The 22,407-nt window shown below is 38.2% G+C and overlaps 1 protein-coding gene across 5 annotated transcripts in view; it reads left to right on the top strand.

Annotated features, from left to right (window-relative positions):
• The window catches only part of LOC149258306 (organellar oligopeptidase A, chloroplastic/mitochondrial-like), a 403,930-nt gene that overhangs the window by 86,195 nt on the left and 295,328 nt on the right, over positions 1 to 22,407 (top strand). For all 5 annotated transcript variants that reach the window (XR_016256794.1, XM_089415124.1, XM_089415109.1 and 2 more), the window contains exon 3: positions 10,386 to 10,509. Coding sequence is in view for 4 of the 5 variants with exons in the window: in XM_089415124.1 (XP_089271250.1) it covers positions 10,386 to 10,509 (124 nt within the window). In the remaining variant the exon portion in view is untranslated. The remainder of the gene's footprint in view (positions 1 to 10,385; positions 10,510 to 22,407) is intronic.

The raw sequence follows: 22,407 nt of genomic DNA, 5'->3' as shown, positions 1-22,407 counted from the left end.
TTTAATCAAGTAGGAGAAGCAACACCAATTTGCTGCAGTAGGGATTCCAGCTTAGGAATTTTCATAGAACCAAAGAAATTCTGGGTCTGATTCATTTTGATGTATGTGGTCTTATGTCTGTGAGATCACTTGGAGGTTTGTTATATTACTTAACGTTTATTGATGGCTTCTCTTGTAAGACGTGGATCTATCTCATGAAGACCATGTTTCAAGATTTCAAGGCTGAAGTAGAGAACTTGACAGGAAAGAAGATAAAGATTTTGAGATCTTACAATGGAGGAGAATGCACTTAAAAAAGCTCTTGTTGCCTTTTGTAAAGACGCTGGGATTAAGAGGGAGATGATTGTCCCCTATAATCCACAACAGAATGGAGTGCCAGAAAGAAAGAATAGGTCCATTGAAGAATCTGTCAAGGATATGATGCATGATCAAGAATTGCCTATGTTCTTGTTGGGAGAAGCATCCTTAACAACTGTATACATTCGTGGTCGGCCAAAAAAGGAACGTGATAATATCATGATACGGACGCGCAAGTCAACGTATAAGGGAAAGCGGTTGCGTTTTGGAAATGCTGTGGATGAGAGATGTCGGCAGGCTACGTGGCGGATGGGGGGAAGAGAACTATGTTGAAGAGGACGGGGATTACATAGTAGGGAACAGGGAAATACAGGAACAGTCTCAGCTGGAACACAAGCGGATGACACAAGCAGGGCAACAAGATAATATGCAGAGCGATGAACTTGATGAGAAGTAGCCATAGTGGAGAGGCAGTTTCCTGGCTTTGATACCATTGTAAGGAAGACATATTTGGAAACTTGAATTCACTCACAGAACACAAGAATGTAATAGATACATTTTATTAATTGAACACTGAAGGATGATTTACATTCCCTCGGATGGTATGCCTAAATAGGCATTTATTGGTCACGAGGTTGATTTGGTCATGCCTTTTGGACAGTGACCTTTCATAATAATAATAATTAAATTGTTACAATAATTAATTAATAATTTATTATTATATGTATTATTTAATTAATTTTATGGATTATTTATACTTAACAAACTCTTGGTGACAGTGACTGAAATATAACAGAGACTTGACATATGACAGTGTGATAGTGATGATGTTGTGACCTCTAAGATAACATGATAGGGATCGATGATCTTGATATGGTAGTATAGCAGTGAGACACTAATACATAATAGTGTACTTATGATGAATGAGACATTGACATATGACTGTAACAACATAGCAATGAACTTACCTAATGATAGTATGATGAATAACACTCTACAGGGCTTACGATGATAGTGACTCCTTGTTGCAAAAACAGTGAGACAGTGAACCAATAAGAAAGTGACATGATTGTGACCTATATGGCAGTAAGACATTGACCAAGGAAGATGCATTGGAATATGTGTTGACCTTGACATGACAGTAAACCTTGGCATAACAATGACCTAGAGGAATACATGTATTTTTGTAGTGTGTCCTCAATATATGGCTGTGATTCCTATGTCTGTTTCAGTGTTATATATATATATATATATATATAATATATATATATGGTAGTCTCTTTATGACCAAGATGTATGGCAACATGGTAGTCTCTTTATCATTTATCATTTATGTCACAATTGTATTTGTAATTTTGTATGCATAATGTTACTTTGTAAAACTTACATCTAGATGAAGATCTATGTTTGAATCAATGAATTTGTATCATGAATGAGAATTTATTTTATATAAATTCTATTCATGATACAAATTCATTGATTCAAACATAGATCTTCATCTAGATGTAAGTTTTACAAAGTAACATTATGCATACAAAATTACAAATACAATTGTGACATAAATGATAAATGATAAATTATAAATTTATAATACATATTCAATTCATCAATGATCCAATAGGAGAAAGACAAGATAGTAAGATAAAAATATTGTAGTTTTCTCGTTAAGTCATCAAAATCAAAATGTGTTACTGTTTACATAGGTAGTGCAATGCCAATGGAAAAAGAAATAGCAAATACAAAACAACTACAACTAGAAGTCTACAAGTATACCAGCCTCAAGGCGGTAGGTAGCTCATGACTCATGAGTCATCAATCCTCATAGTCATCATCAAAATCAACATCACTGCCCTCATCATCATGGTCACCACTGCTCTCCTCTCTGCATCCTCCTCTGTATCCAAAGTCATCTCTGCATCTGCTAGTGTGGAGGATGACCCTTCTATAGTATCAACATCATCAAATCTGACAGGCTCTACCACTTACCTGTTGCCTTAATCTCCTTGAAAATGCTCCCACACCTTTTTCTCCTTGCTCCCAAACACCCACAACAAATCCACAACAAACTAAACAAGTGAATGTGCAAATAGGATTGGGAAATACGACTTTATAACATCGTGCGAGTTCTTGATTTCTGGATTTGAAGTGTCTTGATCAGGACACATTCCGGATTCGAAGTGTCCCGATCAGATATGACGTGTCTTGATTTTCGGACACGAATCTGCCTGAATTGTGTCCAATTTGCCGGATTCAGGACACGTAGGGCCTGGGGGACGAATCCGGTTTCATAGTTTGTGATCTTTATGTTTTGCACATTTGTATAATTACTTGATGAAGAAGATAATATAAGTAATAAGAAGCCAACAAACATTCACAAGTAATTATCAAGTTAAGAGAAATCAATCGTTTTTCTTCTAGCACTTGGTTTCTCAACATGTCTCACCCCTTGAGACATGGGAGGGCAAGCACCATTATCAGAACCCTCAGTATTGGAGCATTACAGGCTATTCTATCATCAAGAGACCCATGAAACTAGTTCTTTTGCCCCAAACACAAATTGGGGCCCCACATGATGATTTACATGGAGAGTTAGGGGCCATCCCCTAGTTCAAGATTTATGGAGTCCTCTCACACATTTTCACACCAAGAGGACTCAACGTGGCCCTCCAACAACCATACATCAGAATGACAACGTCATTTCCGCTAACATTTAGATGGCTAATTCATAATTTTGTAAAGCTACTTGGTTAGCTTGTGACCAAGGGATGTATCTTGCCCATTTTTAAAATGTTGAGGAGATTAGGCTAATAATTTGACCTAATAGGACTCATATAAATAGAACATAATTTCATTTGTATTGGATCATCATCACACTTGGGAATTTCGGCCTTCTTGGCAAATTCGCACTTGCTCTTGGATGCATTTCGATTTTTGGAGCTGAAATTTTGATCTTCTTTGGAGCTATCTCTTGAATTGTGGATGGATATATCATATTTTCATCTTGTAAGTTCTTTTTGTTGAAGTTTTTCTCTTGGAATAATGTCTAATGTATGGAGTTGTTGCAACTAGTTTAATGCTATGTTGTGCCCTAATTGTTGAAAGCTTATTGTTTGAAAGCTATTTGGTTGGCAATTGCATATGTTATTCATAGTATGACATATGATGAATGTTCCTAGTGGTGAAAATATTGTTTGTTTCTCCATAAAACTCCATAATTCTTGAGTGGGTTATTGTTGAGGGTCGCTGCCTAGGGCAGCAATGCTTGACCTCCTTAACGACAAATTTGGCTAATCTAAAGTATCTAGGACTCCATATGCCCTAAGGACAAGGCATTGGTCCAAGCCTTTGGTGATCAACTTGAAATCATCTCCATAAATTTCTTCTTCTAAATTTCAATCCCATTGAATAGGACGACTAGGCTAGGGCATAGAACGAATTGCATTAGAAGAAGAATTGGTGAATTCTGGGAGCATAAACACTAAGCCTAGGGTCTTTTCTACAAGACCTTAAAGTTTGGAAAGCATTCCTTAGGTTTTCATCCATAAAATCTCTTGCCCTCGGTGTGCCTTGGGAGGGAAAACCTAGCTTGTATTTCCTTGACTTGGGGACTTCTTTGAGGGTTGTATGAGCACAGTACTCGTTGGAGTAAATCATAAGAAGCTCTTTCTCCTCCTTGCCTTGATCTCGGGAGTGCGTTTGTCCACAATAATTCACAAAATCCTAGATCTTGCGTGAGTACTTTCTAGGTCCCTTAAAGGGAGCAAAGAACCTTTAGAAGGATTATATAATCACATAAAGCTTCCTTTGAGAAGTCCTACTTCATCATTTAGCACCATACAACTTAGAATACCTATCAAAAGGTGATTATCATCCTACTGGTACTCCTCCCATCAGTGAAAGTCCATAAAGAGTAGGGGGCATTCGCTGAGGTGAGAGTTGGTCATTGTCCCATTGTTATCACCTAGTGTAGCTTTGTCCTATAGGCTTTCCCTTCTTACAACTTGCTAGATTTTGTTTTAACATTTTTGGCATTGTTGCTGGGGAGGAAGCTAGTCTACCTTTCTAGTCAAATATTTGAAGAGGTGATTCCTTTAGCGACAATATAGATCCTCTTCTGGCGATCCTAAATTTCTTGGTTACGAAGATCACGAAGAAATCATTGCTCCCGTAACTAGAGCCTAGGATGACTGCTGAACTTGAAAAGTCTCCTCCAAGAAATCCAATTCTTGTTGCAAGGCAACTTTTCCATGACATCATGAATACCAACACTAACCAAAACCACAACCAAAATCAAAATCAAACCCCTCAACTTAGGAGATGGAATATTGCATCCTTCAAACCTTTGAATTTTGCTTCTTTTCCTAATGCTCCTCACACACTACTTGAAAGTATCATGAATGTCTACCCAAGTTCCAAGGAAAAGGTGATGTGACTGTCGAAAGACATGTAAACAATTTCCTCTTGGCCATCGGTCCACAAATGATTGAGCATGAAGATGTAGTGATGATGTTATTTGCCTTAACATTTGAGGGAGATGTTAGAGATTGGTATGCTAGCTTGCCTCCGGGTAGTGTCACCAACTTTGAGCAATTCAAAAACCTCTTTAGGAAAAGATGGGCCACTGATTCTGATGGAGGCATAGCCATTCAAAAATTTTACAATATAATTAAGGGAGAGAATGAAGATGTTAGGACTTTCATCCAAGTATTCGACAGGGTTATAAGGGAAATTCCTGATCATCTTAAACCCACTGATGCCCAAATCCTTGATAAAATTATTAGGTGAATCCGAGGACATCTAACATACCAACTTAGGGATAAGAAACCTAAAACTCTAGCTGAATCAAAAGAAATGGCCATTGAAATTGAACAAAATCTTAATGTTGTCCATATTGAAATGTTAAATTTTCCTAGGGCTAAGGTTGAAGCTAAGAAGGTCAAATCTAAAAATCAAGTTGATGAAGTAGTTGTCACCCTATTGAAGAAGGTGGACAAATTGTCTAATGATTTCACCACTAGGGATAGAATGTATATGAACAAGGTCACTACTCTTGAAAAGCGACAAAGAGCCACGTTTCCCTCTAAGAACAAAAACAAGGTCTTTGTTAAAAAGGATAATGAGGAAGATAAGCAGGCTCGACAAAGTGTCCCTAATACTTTGGCTCCAACCAATGTGGTGGAACAAGAAGATTCGTCTTCTGAAGAATGTCAAAGTTTTAGTTCTAGTGAAGAAAGTGAAGATGAATAAGGTAGTGAACAAATGAATGTGGTTGGTGAATCTCATGCTTTCAACATTATATTACGTGGTACATACACCCATCCACAAATCAGCGAAGTAAAATTTAATGGGGAACCAAATGAACCTGTACTAAATGCGGAGAGTAGTGGGAGATTCAAAGGATTGCAATACTCTAGGAAGAATGACAAAGAAGCTTCATCAAGTTCTAGGCCATCAAAGGAAAGGGATCCTCCTCAAAGGGAACCCCCAAAGAAGGATCCTCCCAAAAAGGATCCTCCTAAAGGTGAGCCAAAGAACAAGAATAATAACAAAGAAGTTGAGTTAGACATTGATGTTAGTTTCGCCTGTTGTCGCACAGATTGTCGTGACAACGCTCAGACTGGGGGCTGTCACCCTGATCCCCGATCTCTCCGTTTAAGCTTGTCTCCCACAGCTAAGGGGGGTAGACCCTAAGGGATGATGAAGACCAACTGTGGACCAGTTGGGTTGGGAGACACGAGAGAAAACAAGCACTTACTTGATTTTAGTAAGTTAATAGACCAGTGCCTTATAGAATTAATGGCTGAATGATTATCTATCAAATGCTGCGGAAAGATGAACTCATTAACAATCATTTACCATCAGATAACTCAAGCAAATGCAAGATATTCGATAAACACACAATGCTCTTATAGTGATCCAGCGATTAAAGCTCAATAACGATATTCCAGCGATTAAAAATTTCGAAAGATAAATGCTTTAAACAACCACGTAAGATGCTAGCCAGAAATTACATTCATGTAGTTAATCTTCGAACGAACATTTAAGCATGTTCAAAATGATAAACATTAATTCCCACATCAAAATTTTAGCCTCAGCGAAAGAGATAAAAAGTAACAGATTCCTGGGCTAAGATTCAAACTGGCAAAATATTTCAAAAATATTTTTATATTTTTCAGATAAAATAAAATTTTAAAACTAAAAAAAAAAATCTAAATGATACTAAATTAAATCAAAATCTAAACTATAAGAAAACAATTTCTTTATGCTTTTTTAAAGTTTTATAATTTTTATGAATTTTTTATATTTTTAAAACAAAACTTAAAATTAAAATCTAAACTAAAACTAAAGCAAAACTTGAAATTATTAAAATCTAATCTAAATCTAAACTAAGGTCTAAAAAAATAAAAAGGAACTTTTTTAATCTTTTTATGAATTTTTTTTTTTAAAATCAAACTAACCTAAATCCTAAAAAAAATGAACTAACCATTTTTAACCTTTTTTATTTTTATGAATTTTTTATAACTAAAACATAAAACAAGACAAAACTAAATAAAATAAATGAATAAAAAAAACTACAATAAACATAAACCAAAAATATATCAGAAACTAAGTAAAAAGGGAAAATCAAATTTTTATTATTATTATTATTTATTTTATTTTTTAAAACAAAATTAAATCTAACTTATTCAAAAACTGAAGCGGAAACCCTTTTTATGAATTTTTTTTTTTTTTATTTAATTTTTATGGATAAAATAAAAACTATACTAAGCATAAACTAAAGTTAAATCCTAAAAAGAAAAACTTTTTTAATTTTTATGATTTAAAAAAAAAAAACATACAAAATCCAAATCGAAAACTATTAAAACCAAAGGACCATCCTAAAATCAAATCTAAAGAATTCTACCTATCATACACTAACATATACACATAAATTTAAAAGAATATAACCTGAAACTCACGTACATCAGATCCCAAAATCGAAATTCGTTTGGTGTGTGCAGATTTATATTTGACGGCGACAGAGAGCAACGATGGCAACTTATGCGATGAGGGAGATTACGCTTGAAGAGGAAGGAAGGGATCGAGCTACAGGTTGAGGACGTTGGAGAACAGCGAAAGATAGATGAGCTGGCCGCAAGTGGAAAACACATGAAACAGATGAGGAGCGGACAGACGCAGGCAGAGAGGGGCTGCGTGGATTGAAACTTCCTTTGCTGCGGCTGTGGTGAGTCACTTTCTCCCCATCCACGAGGGTTGCTCGCTCTTTCCCTACACCGTCTCGCAGCCAGATCCGCGTGATAATGGATTGATGCGTGAGGGTTTGGGTAAGCTGTATAGAGATGGGAGAGCAACTTACAACGTATAGCTGGAAATGAGCTGTGTGGGGGACGCTAGGGGAAAAGGTAGCACAATGTATGGCAATGCAGATGGAGGAAAACGCAGGCACAGTGTGGTGATGGCTGCGTGGAGGTGAGAACGTGGGTTTTAAAGAGCAGATGGCATATGGATTTCTGGTAGCGTGAAAATGGAAGTGACAGCGACCATAGAAATAATGTGGGGTAGCGGATTGATAGTCTGCGTGGAGAGAAATGGTGATGAAAACAGAGGAGAGAGCTTAGAGATGGCAGAGGGTATGGCAGCAGCAAAAAACTGTGATCCCTTAAAAAAAATTTCAAAAAAAATTATCTGCAGCAGTAAAACCCCAGGCAATAGTAAACAGAATTGCCCAGAAAAACCACTAAAGCTCTCCACAAAATTTTTAAAATCTGTACCTGCAACCTGTAAAAACAAAAACCCAGAAGTAAAATGTGCCCAAAATAAACTGAAAACTCTAAAACCAGCTAAACAATTTACAGTATTTACAGATTTTCGACTCTTTATCAGCCAGATTTGTCAATAATCCACAGTAATATTTTCAGAGTATAAGTTTAATGTAAGACGCTTCAGAAAACCCTGCATGCATTCATAATTTTTTTTTCGAATGATTAGCCCGGGATCAAGAACTGGCTGGGCTCTTTCAGAAAACACAATCCGGGAGTTGGCTGGTTCAGCCGAGAACTTCCCCTAACGCCCGGTAATCTGAAAAAAGGTATTTCCTGCACAGCTTAAAATCAACCATTAACATAGAAGGAGAAAACAATAGTGAAACCCCGATCAAATGGAGATACCTGCCACTATATTTCAGAATCTAAACTATCATTCAAACCCCAAAGATCAGACAAGATACCTGTGCCTAGATCAATCTTCATTAAGCTATCATCAATGGCTGAAAATAAAATTATGCAGAAAAAATAAAACAATCTTACAGCATTTTCAGAAGAGTAACACCAGCAATATTTTTAACCCCAAAGTCTTCTTTATTGCACAAAAAAAATGACTACAAGAGAGCTTTCTTTAGCACCAGACTCTCAGATCCAATCTGTTTTGTCAAATGACCCCTAACACCCTATTTAAAGGAAAAATTCCCAACAGCTAGTTCGAGTGATCCATGTCAAAATGATCTTGACCGTCGATGAGGATCAAGATATCTCTTAATCTCGTCCGTCGAATTTTTAATGCATTAAAAAATTGAAATTCTGCATTTATTTACTCAAAATATTATTATTTTATTATTTTTTAAGTTTTTACTTTATTTTATTATTTTATTTTTTTATTTTTTTAATTTTTTTAATTTTTTTTTAAATGGATCCTCGAACTTAGCCTTTGGAAAAATCACCTAGGACCTAGGACTAAGGACTCATGAGAGGATTAAAAACATTTTCTAACCCTCAAGACACTTTACATCATGACTTTTACAACTTTACATCTCAAGGGGGAGAACCCATTTGACATAGACCCTCATAAACCACCCAGTTCTGCGACACAACTATAATCTAGCAGATTAACACACTAGGATTCTCCTAAGATTCTAATGACAAAATCCATTCCGGCTTTGGGGTTAAGCTGAAGGAAAACTCTGCCGATCATAGATCGGTGAGACAAAAAACCTTCCGAAACATAGACTATCACTAGAAAATTAGGTCCACCTAGGCAATTTACATACATGACTCAACTCTGCTAAGATTATTTACAATTAAATATGCAGACTAGGTTTACAACATAAATTGATCAAGCTGTCGATGACTGTCTAATGGCACGGACATGTCGATCAAGCGCTATCCCTTTTTTGCGAAGAAAAGGGGGTGTACTGCTGGGAAGTTGACACGTAGTGGTCAACGCTGCCATAGGTAAAAATGAGTATGCAGGTTCTCTCTCATTTGACTGGGTTTGACTTGGGATTTATTGAAGTGAAAGGTTGGCATTTTGACTGGGAATATTTTGATGTACAAATCATGAATTGAACTCTCTCTCTCATAAGGAAAGCTTACAGGGTTTTCCCCCTTGCGGGGTTTTGTCCCAAGAAATTTTGGTGTCTCTTGATTTATTGTTTTCTGTGATCTCTATTGATCTACTGAAGTTAATGGTTGAATTTTTCATGTAAAGCTTTTTAATGGTTGGAATGTTCTAAAGAAGTCAAATTGTACCGTTGGAAGTAGTTATCAGTTTGAAAATTTGCTATGAAAAAAGTCAACACCATTATCATCTATTACTTGAAATGTTTGTTGCAAAACTGTATTGGTTGTGAAACTTACAGCTGGGGTTTTGTCCCAAGAAATTTTGGTGTCTCTTGATTTATTGTTTTCTGTGATCTCTATTGATCTACTGAAGTTAATGGTTGAATTTTTCATGTATAGCTTTTTAATGGTTGGAATGTTCTAAAGAAGTCAAATTGTATCGTTGGAAGTAGTTATCAGTTTGAAAATTTGTTATTAAAAAAGTCAACACCATTATCATCTATTACTTGAAATGTTTGTTGCAAAACTGTATTGGTTGTGAAACTTACAGCTATAATTTTCTTAATATGATCTTCCATGCAAACTAGTAACTATAGACAAATCATATCACGATTTTGAAAATTTTGGATGTATCATATTATATGAACTAGAAACTGTTTCCGACAACCCTTGATGCTAGTGATTGTTTTTTGTTATCCATATCCTTATATTTGGTCAGAAACACATTCTGATCTCTTTTGTTATAACATGCAGCCTGAAAAAGTGACATTTCAACTTAGACTAGGACAAAGCAAACCTATCTTCAATGCATTCAAAGCTATTCAGGAAGATCCTATTTGGGAAACGCTGACAGAAGCCCAAAAACGTATAGTTGAAGGTACTTATCTGAACTGAACCCGTTGGTTCAAATGTGTTGCTTGTGATTTTTTCTTAAATTCTTAGTAACACATGTTATTCTTGTAATATGGAACGTTTTTACTTAGGTGGCATATTATAACTTATTATTACTTTTCAAGAGTGAAGTAACACCTTTTTTATTAAATTAAGTTAGTTGAAATATGTCGTTGAGTTTCTACAATAAAATCTGAATGTTTATGGTTTGACTTCATGACATAATTGTAGTGATGCTTTTCTTTTTCCCATTGACAAACTTATTCTCAGGAAGGGGTAAAATCTCATTAAAGTCTACTCTTTCTTATTGACTATCATTTTACCAGTTGCTCTCTTGTGCTTGTTTTAGTTGTTCTCTTGAAAGTTTGGAATGCTCCTAGGAATTATATTCCTTATAAAAATTGGTGGAAGTATGCTGTTAAGTTGTACTTGCATATTTGACTTGCATCGAGCTCTAAACTTCCTTTGCCTTGGGGAGATGCCTGGATGCTTCATACAACTAATACAGAGAATACTAAAATTGGTTACTAGAGAAATGGTAAACCCAGCTTTAGAGAAATTAGGAATCCATTGTGTCAAGATTTGAAGAGAGACCATTACATACGTCCTATTTTAAATTGAGTTATAGTTTTGATTCAAATAATACCAATTTATTATGAACATGTATTCCTTTGCCATGCTTTATGCTATGTTCTTGAACATATTGTTTTTTCAGCATTTGGAGATAAGATAAGACAATACCACAAAATTATATCAAAGGAACTAAAGGGTACATCCTGTCTTGGTACAAGGTGGTAGTGCCAAGGCATCTCCTACAACAATGTTAAAAGCAGAAGGACAATAAAAACTATGATCAAATAGTTGGCTAGAGACTAGCCACTAGGTGTCTGTTACCCACCACTAGTGGGTGACATGTTAGAAAATCAGAAAGGCAGAAAGATTTTCTTATACTTGATAATTACTTGTGGTGTTCTCGACTTCTTATTAGGTTTCTTTATATCTTCTTTCTTTTAGTTCATCAAGCAATTACCAAAGCAATAGTACATAAAAACAATGGACACCAGATGTAGGCTCACAGCCATGGCAAAACCCCTCTCTAGGGGAAATCCTAGTGAATAATTCTTCCTTCAATAGTTTTCCGGAGATATTCCAAGACTCTTGACCTTGACACAAACTTTCCTCCACACCAAGTCAACCTTCCTCTTTTCTTGTTGATGATCTTACTTGACCTGGCAGCAGCAACAGCAGTGGTAACACTTTCTTCGACCAAACAAATTCTATTTTGCCTTGGAGACTTCGATCTTCACTGGAATACTTCGATTTTCTCTTAGAAGCTTCGATCTAGGCCCAATACAACTTCTAGAGGCAGCGTCATCCAACAACAACAACTTTGACCTATACTTTGATTTGGCAGTAGTAACATACGACAACTGGCTATGACATCAACAAGATAACTTCGGTCTTCCAAACGAGGGCACGAGAGAGAGATAGAAGCACCAAATTTTGATTTTCCCTTCTTCCTTCTAGACCAAACTTGCACTTCCTCCTCCTTCTATTTCACACTTTTTCTAGCTTCAAGAGATATCGAACTTGCTTGTGTGAGTGTGTTTCAAATGGAATTTGAACTGCTTCATTTATAGTCCTTTGGTGAGGTTGAATAGCCCTCCTTGAAGCCGATTTGATCATCTTAAGGCTGACTTGGTGTGGAGACAACATAATTCATATTTGACTCAATACTTAACCTTTTTACATGATTCAAAAGCCCAAGAAGGGTCTCTTTAAAAGTACAATAACTCTATTAACTCAGAATAAATCCTAGAAGTCCTCAATGGGGACTTTGACCTAAAACATGATGACCCAAGCATGAAACCCATGCTTTAATAAGTCATAATAATAATAATAAAAATGCTTTTCTTTATTCTTTTGACAAGTACATTTTTTTTTAAAAGAAACGGGTAGCATTTTCATTATATAAACTGGAAAAGGGCCAGGTCCCGTACAAAATTCAAGATTGTGCACTCTGCAATTTTCATCGATTTACATTGGAATGGGACCTTCTTGCTACCAACATTATTTACATATAGTCTTTGAACATAACTATAACTGTAGACTCTCCAGAAAACACCACTATATTCTATACATCGACATAGCATATATATATTGTTAAAACGAAAATCTTTAAGCTGCTATCGGGATCGAATTCTTCGCCTGAAGGTTCATCCACAATAGTTGTCAATTCCTCCGCGACATCCTCTCCATCATCCAGAACTCGCTCAGCAACAACAACCTCGACACCAGCAACATTGAAGACTGTGGCTTCCCCAACCCCGAATACTTCCTTTAAAACCCCGACAATAGCAGTTTCAACTTTTATTTCGATGTTATCCACCTTCTGTTGTACGCTCAACACATCGATACACATGCCTTCCATTGTCTTCTGCAATAATTCCATATCTTTACCCAATCCAGATAATTGAGCATAGAGAATTGCCATATTTTCGTTAATTTCCTTAACAATATCCTTTATAACTTGTTTACATGAATTCTCCACCAAATTCTCGATGCTTCCACCACTGCCATGACCAGACCCCGAGCTACCGAACCTTGACCCTCCACCACTGCCATTACATGTGAAGGCCATCTTTGCAGCAATCCAACTCTGGACAATAACTATCCTTTGGTTAACTGATTGCAGCTAGCTATAATATATAATACCCTGTTCAACCCCAACATTCCTCCCAATCTTATCCTTCATAAATGGTAGACGATTCAGAGTCTTGTCAAGGCAAATTCCCTCCATTACCTCCATCGCCAAAAATAACCAGGAACGTATTGCGATGGTACCATCTTCCCCAAAAGGTATAACTCGAAACCTACCATCCGAACTTCCAAAGAATTGCAAAGGAACATCGGGGAGCTAACCTTCTTAACTACCAACTTAATTCTCTGAAGACTCGTACCCCCGCAGTACAACGTCGACCTGGTGCTATAGATCAGGGGATGTGACATGAGGTTATGTCTTGATTTATACATAAACTACCTTGTTCCAACAACACCCCCACGTTGGCCTGACCATCCGCCAAGTGGTTATTGGCACGCAACACATGGAACAAATTTACCTTTTCAATTTTTTTCAATTTTTTTTAACAGATAAATAATCCTTACCATGATTGAGGAGGTTTCATCATCGAGAAGATTGACGTTCTCGAGGAGCTTCATACATTTTTGAATAATCATCATGGAGTTGCCAACTATAGACAATATTTTGATACCATTAGCCAAACTGATATTCAGACCCTGCCAAAGAGAAAGGGCTTCCGCTTGATTATTTGTCGCAATGCCAAGTCCCCATGCGTACTTTATTTCTATTTTTTCTTCGAGGTTAATAATTACCCCTCCCGCTCCAGCCTCCCCAAGGTTACCTTTCGAAGCTCCATCAAAATACAGTTGACTGTTCTCGACTTTCCTTTGCCATTCAATAAATTCATCCCCTTTCAGTCTAATACAGAAGGATGGAGGACCATAAGACTTTGAGAGAGGAGCTTTGAGGTTGGAGTTGGAGATCCTGAGCCAATCTTTTTCAGAGCTAGTCATCTCTTTCATATTCGAAGCATCGAAGCCTCGGGAAGAAATAACCTCAAAGAGTAGCGTCATTCCTTTTATTGCAGCAGTTTCAGAATTATGGCATTGATTTTGAAAAATAGCCTGATTACAACATAGCCATATCGACCAACACATATACTTAGGAATTTCCATCCAACAACGTCTTAACAAAGAGTTTGGGGAACAAGGATATTTATGTTTCCAATGAATAAACATGTCACTCCAGTCATCCACAATTTGGGGGACGGAAGCCAAAGGTGCTAGGGCATAGTTCCAGGCATCCACAATAAAGGAACAATGGCAAAATAAATGCTTGATGGTTTCCTCCATGTTACCGCACATAACACAATGGGAGGGACTGCTGATTTTCCTCTTCTTTAAATTCTCTGCCGTAAGGATTTTCTCGTGGACCAATTCCCAGCAGAATATGTTAACCTTAGGAAGTCCATTGCTGTTCCAAAATTTCCCCCATAATTTAGAAGGAAGTGGGGGGAGGGGTTCTTGATTAAAAGAGCATAGCCATCTTTAACAAATATTTCTTGGATTTTCCTCCCAACCAGGTTCGTCTGTCAAGTTTGCTAGTGATTATTGGAGCGAACCCTTTAAGACTTTCGATCAAAAGATGCCAGTGCAAGAGTAGGTGATTGGGAAATTCCAATGGAAGCCACCCACACCACAAACCCAGATCATCCCAACAGGAGATATCCGCTAGGTGGGAGAACCCATGCTCTGCCAGCCAACCTGAGAAAACTGGGTCAATGCCTTGCACCCAATCGGATCCAAGAAGAATGCGTTTCCCATTCCCAGGTAGCCAGCCAAGATGGTTCAAAATGAGAAATGACGAGGCTTTGCACAGTCTCCAGATTTTTTATCCTTTCCCTTCCCATGATTCATCCTCTGGTCTAGTGAGGCGATTTTTGTGGAAATATTTCCTTATAAAGGCCTTTTTCCACCACTCATTGGAGTCCGAGAGGAGCCTCCAAACCAGTTTAGCCCCCAGCACTAGATTCATTAGTTTAGGATCCTTAATTGCTAATCCTCCCAAATTCTTAGGTTGCTTAACCAAATTCCAGTTAACTAGGTGGAATTTGTGGTCGTTGCCCTTCCCTCCTTGCCATAAGAATTTTCGGATGAGCCTGCTTATTTGTTGATTGATGTAACCTGGTGCTAAGAGACCAACACCCAAATAAACCGGGAGGGAAGATAGTACAGATTTGATGAGGGTAACTCTCTCGGCCAAATTGAGCCATCTAACTCCCCATGAGTGCACCCTTTTCCTTATTTTTTGAAGTACATTTTCCCAATCTTCCCCTGAGGCTTGTTTTAGGGATATAGGAATCCCAAGATATTTGAAGGAAGTTCGATGAAGGTCCACAGGGATGCCCAACAATCGGCCAATTGCATTCATCATTTCCACTTGGCAATTCCAACCAATTAATTGACATTTCAGTTTGTTGATCAAACCCCCAGAGAGAAGAAGAAACCCATCTAGAGTTTTTTTGAATCTAGATGCAATCGCCAAGGAGGCTCCTCCAATCAGAAGAGTATCATTGGCAAACTAAGAGTGATTAATTCCCCTGACATTTCTTGCAATATTAAGACCCGGGAGGGAACCATCCAACCTCCCAACTTCTAATTTACTACTTAGAGCTTCAACCATGATTATATAAAGAAGAGGCGAGAGAGGGCAGCCTTGACGAAGACCTCTAGAGGCAGCGAAGAAGGGGGCAGGGCGACCATTGATAAGAGGGGCGATCCAGGGTGAACCAATACAAGCTTTAATCCAAGAGATGAATTCATTACTAAATCCTAACTTTTCCATGACGAGGAAGAGGAAGGAGTGATTTACCCAGTCAAACGCATTTTCCATATCCAATTTGATGATCATTCCAGCTTCTCCCTCTTCTTTGCTTGAATGCATTGCTTCCTGTACTAGGATGATATTATCTAGGATGTTCTGATGTTGCATGAACCCACCTTGGTTCTCATAAATAATGGAGGGGAGCAGGGGTTTAATTCTATTGGCAATGATTTTTGTCAAGATTTTATAAGAAGAATTGCAAAGCGAGATAGGGTGAAATCTAGAGAAGGTGGTGGGATTGGCATCTTTTGGAATCAGAGTGAGAAAGGAAGAGTTAGTGAAACCCCCCAATTTCTTTTTAACTCTACTATAGTTCAACATCTTAATGAGATATTTTCTGATGACACTCTAGAATATGTGATAAAAGCTAATAGAGAAACCATCTGGATTTGGAGCCTTCTCAGGTTCCAAATTCCAAATCGCACTTTGAACTTCTTCTTCTGTAATTTCACCAGTGAGAAACACATTAGAAGGCGGTGAGACAACTTGGGGCAAGGCCCGAAGAAAATCAGGGGCACCTTCTAAACGAATGAAATCCTTGTTGGGAAGAGATTTAAAGTGATTGTGTGCCTCCAATTTGATTTCTGAAGAGGTGTTGACTGTTTGCCCACCCACCGCCTTTATTCCCTAATTCTATTCCCGTTCTCTCGAGCCATTGCTTGTTTGTGGAAGTAGGAAGTATTAGAGTCCCCAACTTTCAACCAAAGACTACGAGATTTAAGCCTCCACAAATTTTCCTCTTGCCTGCTAAGATTGAATATTTGAGTGGAGAGGTCTTTTTCCTTTTGAATGTGTGATTCTTCGATATGGATTTTTTCCATCATATTGTAATGTTCTTCTAATTCTTGGACTTTCTCTCTTTTTTTCCCTGGGGGTTGATAATTCTCTTTAAGCCATTTCCTCAATTCTTTTTTGACCTTTTTTAGCTTAGATTCCCAAACATAGTTGGGTGAGCCTTGGACATGGCAAATCCAAGCTCGCTTTATCATATTCCCAACCTCTTCATATTGGCACCAATCTACATTGAATTTGAAAGGCAATGGCCCAAGGTTTTCAATATTTTCCATTGAAATCATGATAGGGCGATGATCTGAGTCTCCCTGAGATTCAATAGACGAAGAGAAGTCCAAACCATTGAGAAGCCAGTTGCTATGCAGCAAAAACCTATCCAGGCGAGCAACAATATAATGAGCTCCAGACCAAGTGTATTTCCCGATCTTAGGTTTGATATCAATTAGGTCCCATCGTTCCATTATTTCCTCCATTCTGTCTCTAAAGGGATCCTGATCGAAGACCCACCTCTTTTTTCTGTCGTATTTAGGACTGTGTTGAAATCCCCTCCCATTATACTATTGATGTGGTAATTCCTTTCCTTTATCACCTCTAATGAGGCCCAGAATTCTGCCTTGTCGCTATATAGCACTAGACCATATATATTTATGAAGGGAATTCTTTCCCCTGTATCCTTATCCTCCAAAAGAACCATAATCCAAGATTTTGTCTTAATTTCTTCAACTAGAGTAAAGTTCTTGTTCAACCAAAATATGCCTAGCCCTCCTGAAGCTCCCCTTGAGGACTGTGTTGACCCCGAGCTGTCTCTCCAAAAAATTCCAACTGCTTTCATAGCCTCCACTTCTTCTAACTTTGTTTCTTGAAGAAATACTACTGATGGAGATTCTTGTTTGATTATATCTCTAACTGCTAGGGTTTTAGCAGGGTTTCCTAGCCCCCTTATGTTCCAGGAAATTACTTTCATTACTTGTGAGTGGAGGGGGAGCGACCACCATCCTTTCCTTCTTTGTTTATCTTTTTCCCTTTCAGAATTTCTGAGATGACTGTTTGGTTCCCCAGTTTTTTATTTAGTTCTGCTTCTCTTTCTCTCTGTGTCCTTTTGTTTGGTCTCCCTATTTTCCTAGTGGGGTCAGTTTCCTGGCTACTACAATCATCAGCCCAGGATAGATTTTGGGATAAATTCTGAGTGACAGCGCAATCCGAACCTTTGAGCAGGTTGCTCGAGGGTGCATTAGTGAAGCTCAAAATCTATAATAATAACTGCATCAACCAACAATCGATCAATATGAATAGTCAAATCACTGTGCTGAACCCAGAATCTTGCATCATCATTCAGAATCAGCTGCAACCTCAAAAATCATACATCAGAATGCACACACTACTTTAATGAACCCAGCCTGCGTGTATACGCTACTTCCTTTAACCAAACCTGCGTATACCTCCAAAACTACTGAATCAAACAAATTTCTGAATCAAATCTGTACCAAGCAGTAATATTCTGAGCACCTATGTCAAATTACAAAGATCTAGACTGTCAGCAGTAAAGATCACCCTTCTCACTTAATCAATCAATCAATTAGACTCAATCTCCTTATGCATTCAGTTCTACTTTCAGATCTAAGAAGACATCATTGACAGACAACAGTAAACCAGTAGCACTGATCAGATAGATCAGTCATTTCTGAATAACAGGCTTTTCTTTTGTATATGCTACTTGGAAGCTTCGAACCAATGTGTATACGCGCCTTCACCAAGGCGAACCAGCGTATAGATCTGCAAATACTAACTTACAACTTTGCTGCTATTCCAGATTTCAGACATACCCAGATCATGACATTTAAAGAATAAAACATGTGTAAGCAATCAGATCTAGCCCAATCAATATTAGATCATTCAATGATAAGTCATTTCAGGTCTCATGATCCTGATCCAACATTGAATTCAAGGTGCACACAATATTTCAAATTATATCATAATCATAGCCCCTGCAACATAAAATATACTTCAGATAGAAGTATTCCTAAGAAACCCTTTCACTTGCACACTTGGCCCTTTGATCTTCTCCTCCTTATATAGTTTTTGGCCTTTCTCAATACCTCGGACCAAAACAACACTTAGAACTTGTGGTATTCTTGGACGGGATCAAATAGTTGTTACTTTGCTCAATATTGTGGGCTAATACCATGGTATTGATCCTTGGTGTTCCTTAATTTTGAATTTCCTTGTTTTGACAACCCATACGCGCTTTTCGTCTTGTGAAAGTGCGTGCACACGTATACGCTCCTTTTGTTCTGTTAACCCGTGTGTATACGTTGCTTTGACAAGGTTAACCTACGTATACAGATTAAACTACCTTATAACATCTTTTTCCTTCAACTTCTTGATTCTGATCCGTAGACCTTTGTTCCAACTTCCTATTCTTCTGTACCAATGCCCTGTTACCTCTGAATTGACCCGTTACAATGTGAGTTGCCCTTTATCAAATCTGAACTGACCTGTGAGTGAGTTGCCATCAAGGACAACACCTGAATCATGATGCCAACAGGGTATTTATAATTTTATAGTTGTTTCCTCTCCATAATTAAGCCGACATGATAGTGTGAAATGTTGTGTCTCTATTTGCAAGCCGACATGACTTCTTTAGCTTATTTAATTCATTTGCAGGTTGACATGACTGTGTTTTGCATCATTTTGATTGTAGACTTCTTCTTGTGCTTGTCTTGGAGGGTTGTTTAGACTTTTCGATATATGATATTGACTCTTTGACATCCTAAGACTCTCAATGGGAGCCACTAAATAAATAAACCTCTTGCTCATGAAACCCATGCAACAAGGAATAATAAATTCATTTTACAAAAATCATAATTACAATATCATGAAGATCGAACCTAGTTACACTTTCTTCAACAGGTAATAGGTCTACGATTCCAAGAGATTACTGGTGTTCTCATGACCTCCTTGTTCAAGTACATTCATGCACTCTACTAAGAGATCATGCCGCAGTTGGAGCCAGATGTTACCAACCACTAGTGGGTGACACCCATAGGAGAAATTTTTTCTCCTAGATTTGTCTTTAGCCGACAGCCAACAACACCTTGCAGCGACTAGATAGCTCGATGTGCCACCATTCTCTGCCACCTGAGGCAACCATTATGTGCCTTCACTCGTCAGGTATGATTGTATGTTTGAAGGTGGGCCTTCCAACCCTAAAGGTATGGCCTTTCATTATGTAATTGGATATCTTTGCTTACTTATCATGGACACATCTAGACATGGATTAGTGGGGCGATTCAATGGAAAGAATGGGCTTGGTCTGTACTTTTGTCCCCTTGTCCAATTTGGTGGTTAACCTTATATCCTAGTCTCGTGGGATCTCCTTTATGGGCTACTAGCATTAGGAGTGGCACTACACGGGAAACCCCGATTTTGGTTGTGTGGTCCCGCTTCCCGATATCACATACATCACTCCCTTTCACTCATTATAACCCCTTTCTACATATTTTCCGTTTGGGCCCACATTTGTTCATTGGGTCCACAAGGAGTTAGCCTTTCGCCCCCCACGTCCACACTTTGCGTCGGGCTTGGAACGTTGTCCCAAAGGTTGATGCAGCTAAAAAGAAAGCTAAAAGCATAATTTGGCCACTTACAACAGGAAAATGTACCATAAAATGCAAAAAATGGCCGGGACATAAGAATTTAGCAAGTGAGCAAAAGCCAAACATTAGCTCTACCCCCTCATTATGGCCATCACCCTGGTTCCTAAGGCCCCTATATGATCCACCTGCATCATTAAGGAACCCATGATTGTCCCAACCCCTGGTGGGCGATGAACTACCCAACCTTGAGGGGGTATTCACTGTTGTATCATTCACATCATGCTGTCATTCCATGAAGCCATGAGTAGTTGAAAGAAAGAAAAATCAATAAAAGGCAAAAGGCATATGAAAAAGGGTTGAAAAACAAAGGCCAAGGTAACTCATTTACCACGATTATTCCCTCCTACATCTATACACCCATGTGTGGGCTTCCCTCATTATTGTTGCCCTTGTACCATGACATGTGGCTTGACGCCTCCCCCTGCTACCCCCATTCCATTCCATCATTATATCACATGACACCTGCCATTTGATGGATGTACCATCGACCTGTCACTCCCTTAGAGGTTGAAACCACCTAATAGGGTTCTCGATTAACTTACCTCTTGAGCCTGGAGACACTTGTACATTCTAAAACCCATTATGGAAGGGCATGCCATTATGAAGTGTCCCCTTGGTTCCCTGATTTACTCACTTGCATTAATGAATTGTTGTACTGGAAGGTGAGGTGATTGCTCCAACAAAGATTTCTTTCTTTAGAACTTCAACCTTCTCCACAGAGTGTTATCATCCTTTATTGACCTTAGACAAGGTTTACTTACTTGCCTTAGACTGATCCTTGCTCTTCTTTTTGCCTCAGACCATCCGAATTATCCTTAAATAGAAAGATACGAATTGGCTCAGAAGATGCGAGGTCGCTGCCTTAGAAATAACACTTTGTTGCGTCATAATATGCGAGTTTCTTCTTTGGAACATATGCTATGTGAGTTGGTATGTTTAGGAGGAGGTTCAACATAATATATATATCTTTTTGCATGGCCGAAAGGGGGCATCTTTACTAGAGCCGACCTAAACATTAAAAGGAGCCGACTTGAACTAGGAGGAGGGCCAATTTACAAAATTCTATTCTAAAATTTAAATTTTCTTCTTTTTCAAAGGGCATGAAGAACATGCCTCTTTACAATTTTCTTTTGCCAAATAGCATGAAGAACATGCTTTACAAATATATCAGGAGCAAAACAATAATTATGAAGATGAACCATAATTACAAAATCCAACATCTTATTTGATAACTTTTGCAATAAATCAACTAATTGTGTTGGTACCTTAGTATTTGGTAACTTCTTTCTTCCCTTTCAACAGTGCTCTACTTGGTGGATCAAATAACTTGTATTGGACAACTTGCCTTTTCCAAGCTGCAATAATATTTCTCTCCAACTTGATAGCGACAACTTGTGCTTCCTTTGTGTTAAAATTGGAAACTAGGGCCAAACTCCATGTGGGTCATCTTATTTATGGCAGCTGATATTTTCCTTGGATTCCTCTCATCGAGAGGTGTAGGATTGATCTAAAGATCATCCAATTCCGACATGTATTCACGGAGATATGAATTTATTTGTGTTATGTGACAATTCGTCAAGGTTGGCCAGCAACCAAATTACCCCAACCTATCCTCAACGTTTTATTATAAATAGAAGAGGGCTTCAAGTCATTTTACACTCACATCTCTTGTGATCTCTCTCCACTCGTTTGGGTCTTGGTGGAAAGAGAGGTCTAGAGGGAGAGCCCTAGCCGCAGTCCTAAAGGAAGATTCCCTAACTATTGTTCTAAAGGAGATCAAGGCACAACCATGAAGAAGCCCTAAACGCAGCAAGACAAGGTGCCTTAGCCGCAGTGAAGGAAGAGTTCTAGAAGGGAGATCTAGTTGTTGTCCTAGAGAGCAGATCTAGCCCGAGCCGCATATCTCAAAGGAGTCATAGCCACAGTTACAAGCAAGCCCTAGCCACAGATCTCAGAGGAGTCATAACAGTGT

This window comes from Pinus tabuliformis, chromosome 6 (genome assembly GCF_031772625.1).
Source record: "Pinus tabuliformis cultivar Carrire ecotype Pingquan chromosome 6, CPIR1, whole genome shotgun sequence".
NCBI lineage: Eukaryota > Viridiplantae > Streptophyta > Pinopsida > Pinales > Pinaceae > Pinus > Pinus tabuliformis.
This window is presented reverse-complemented; position numbering and strand designations above follow the sequence as displayed.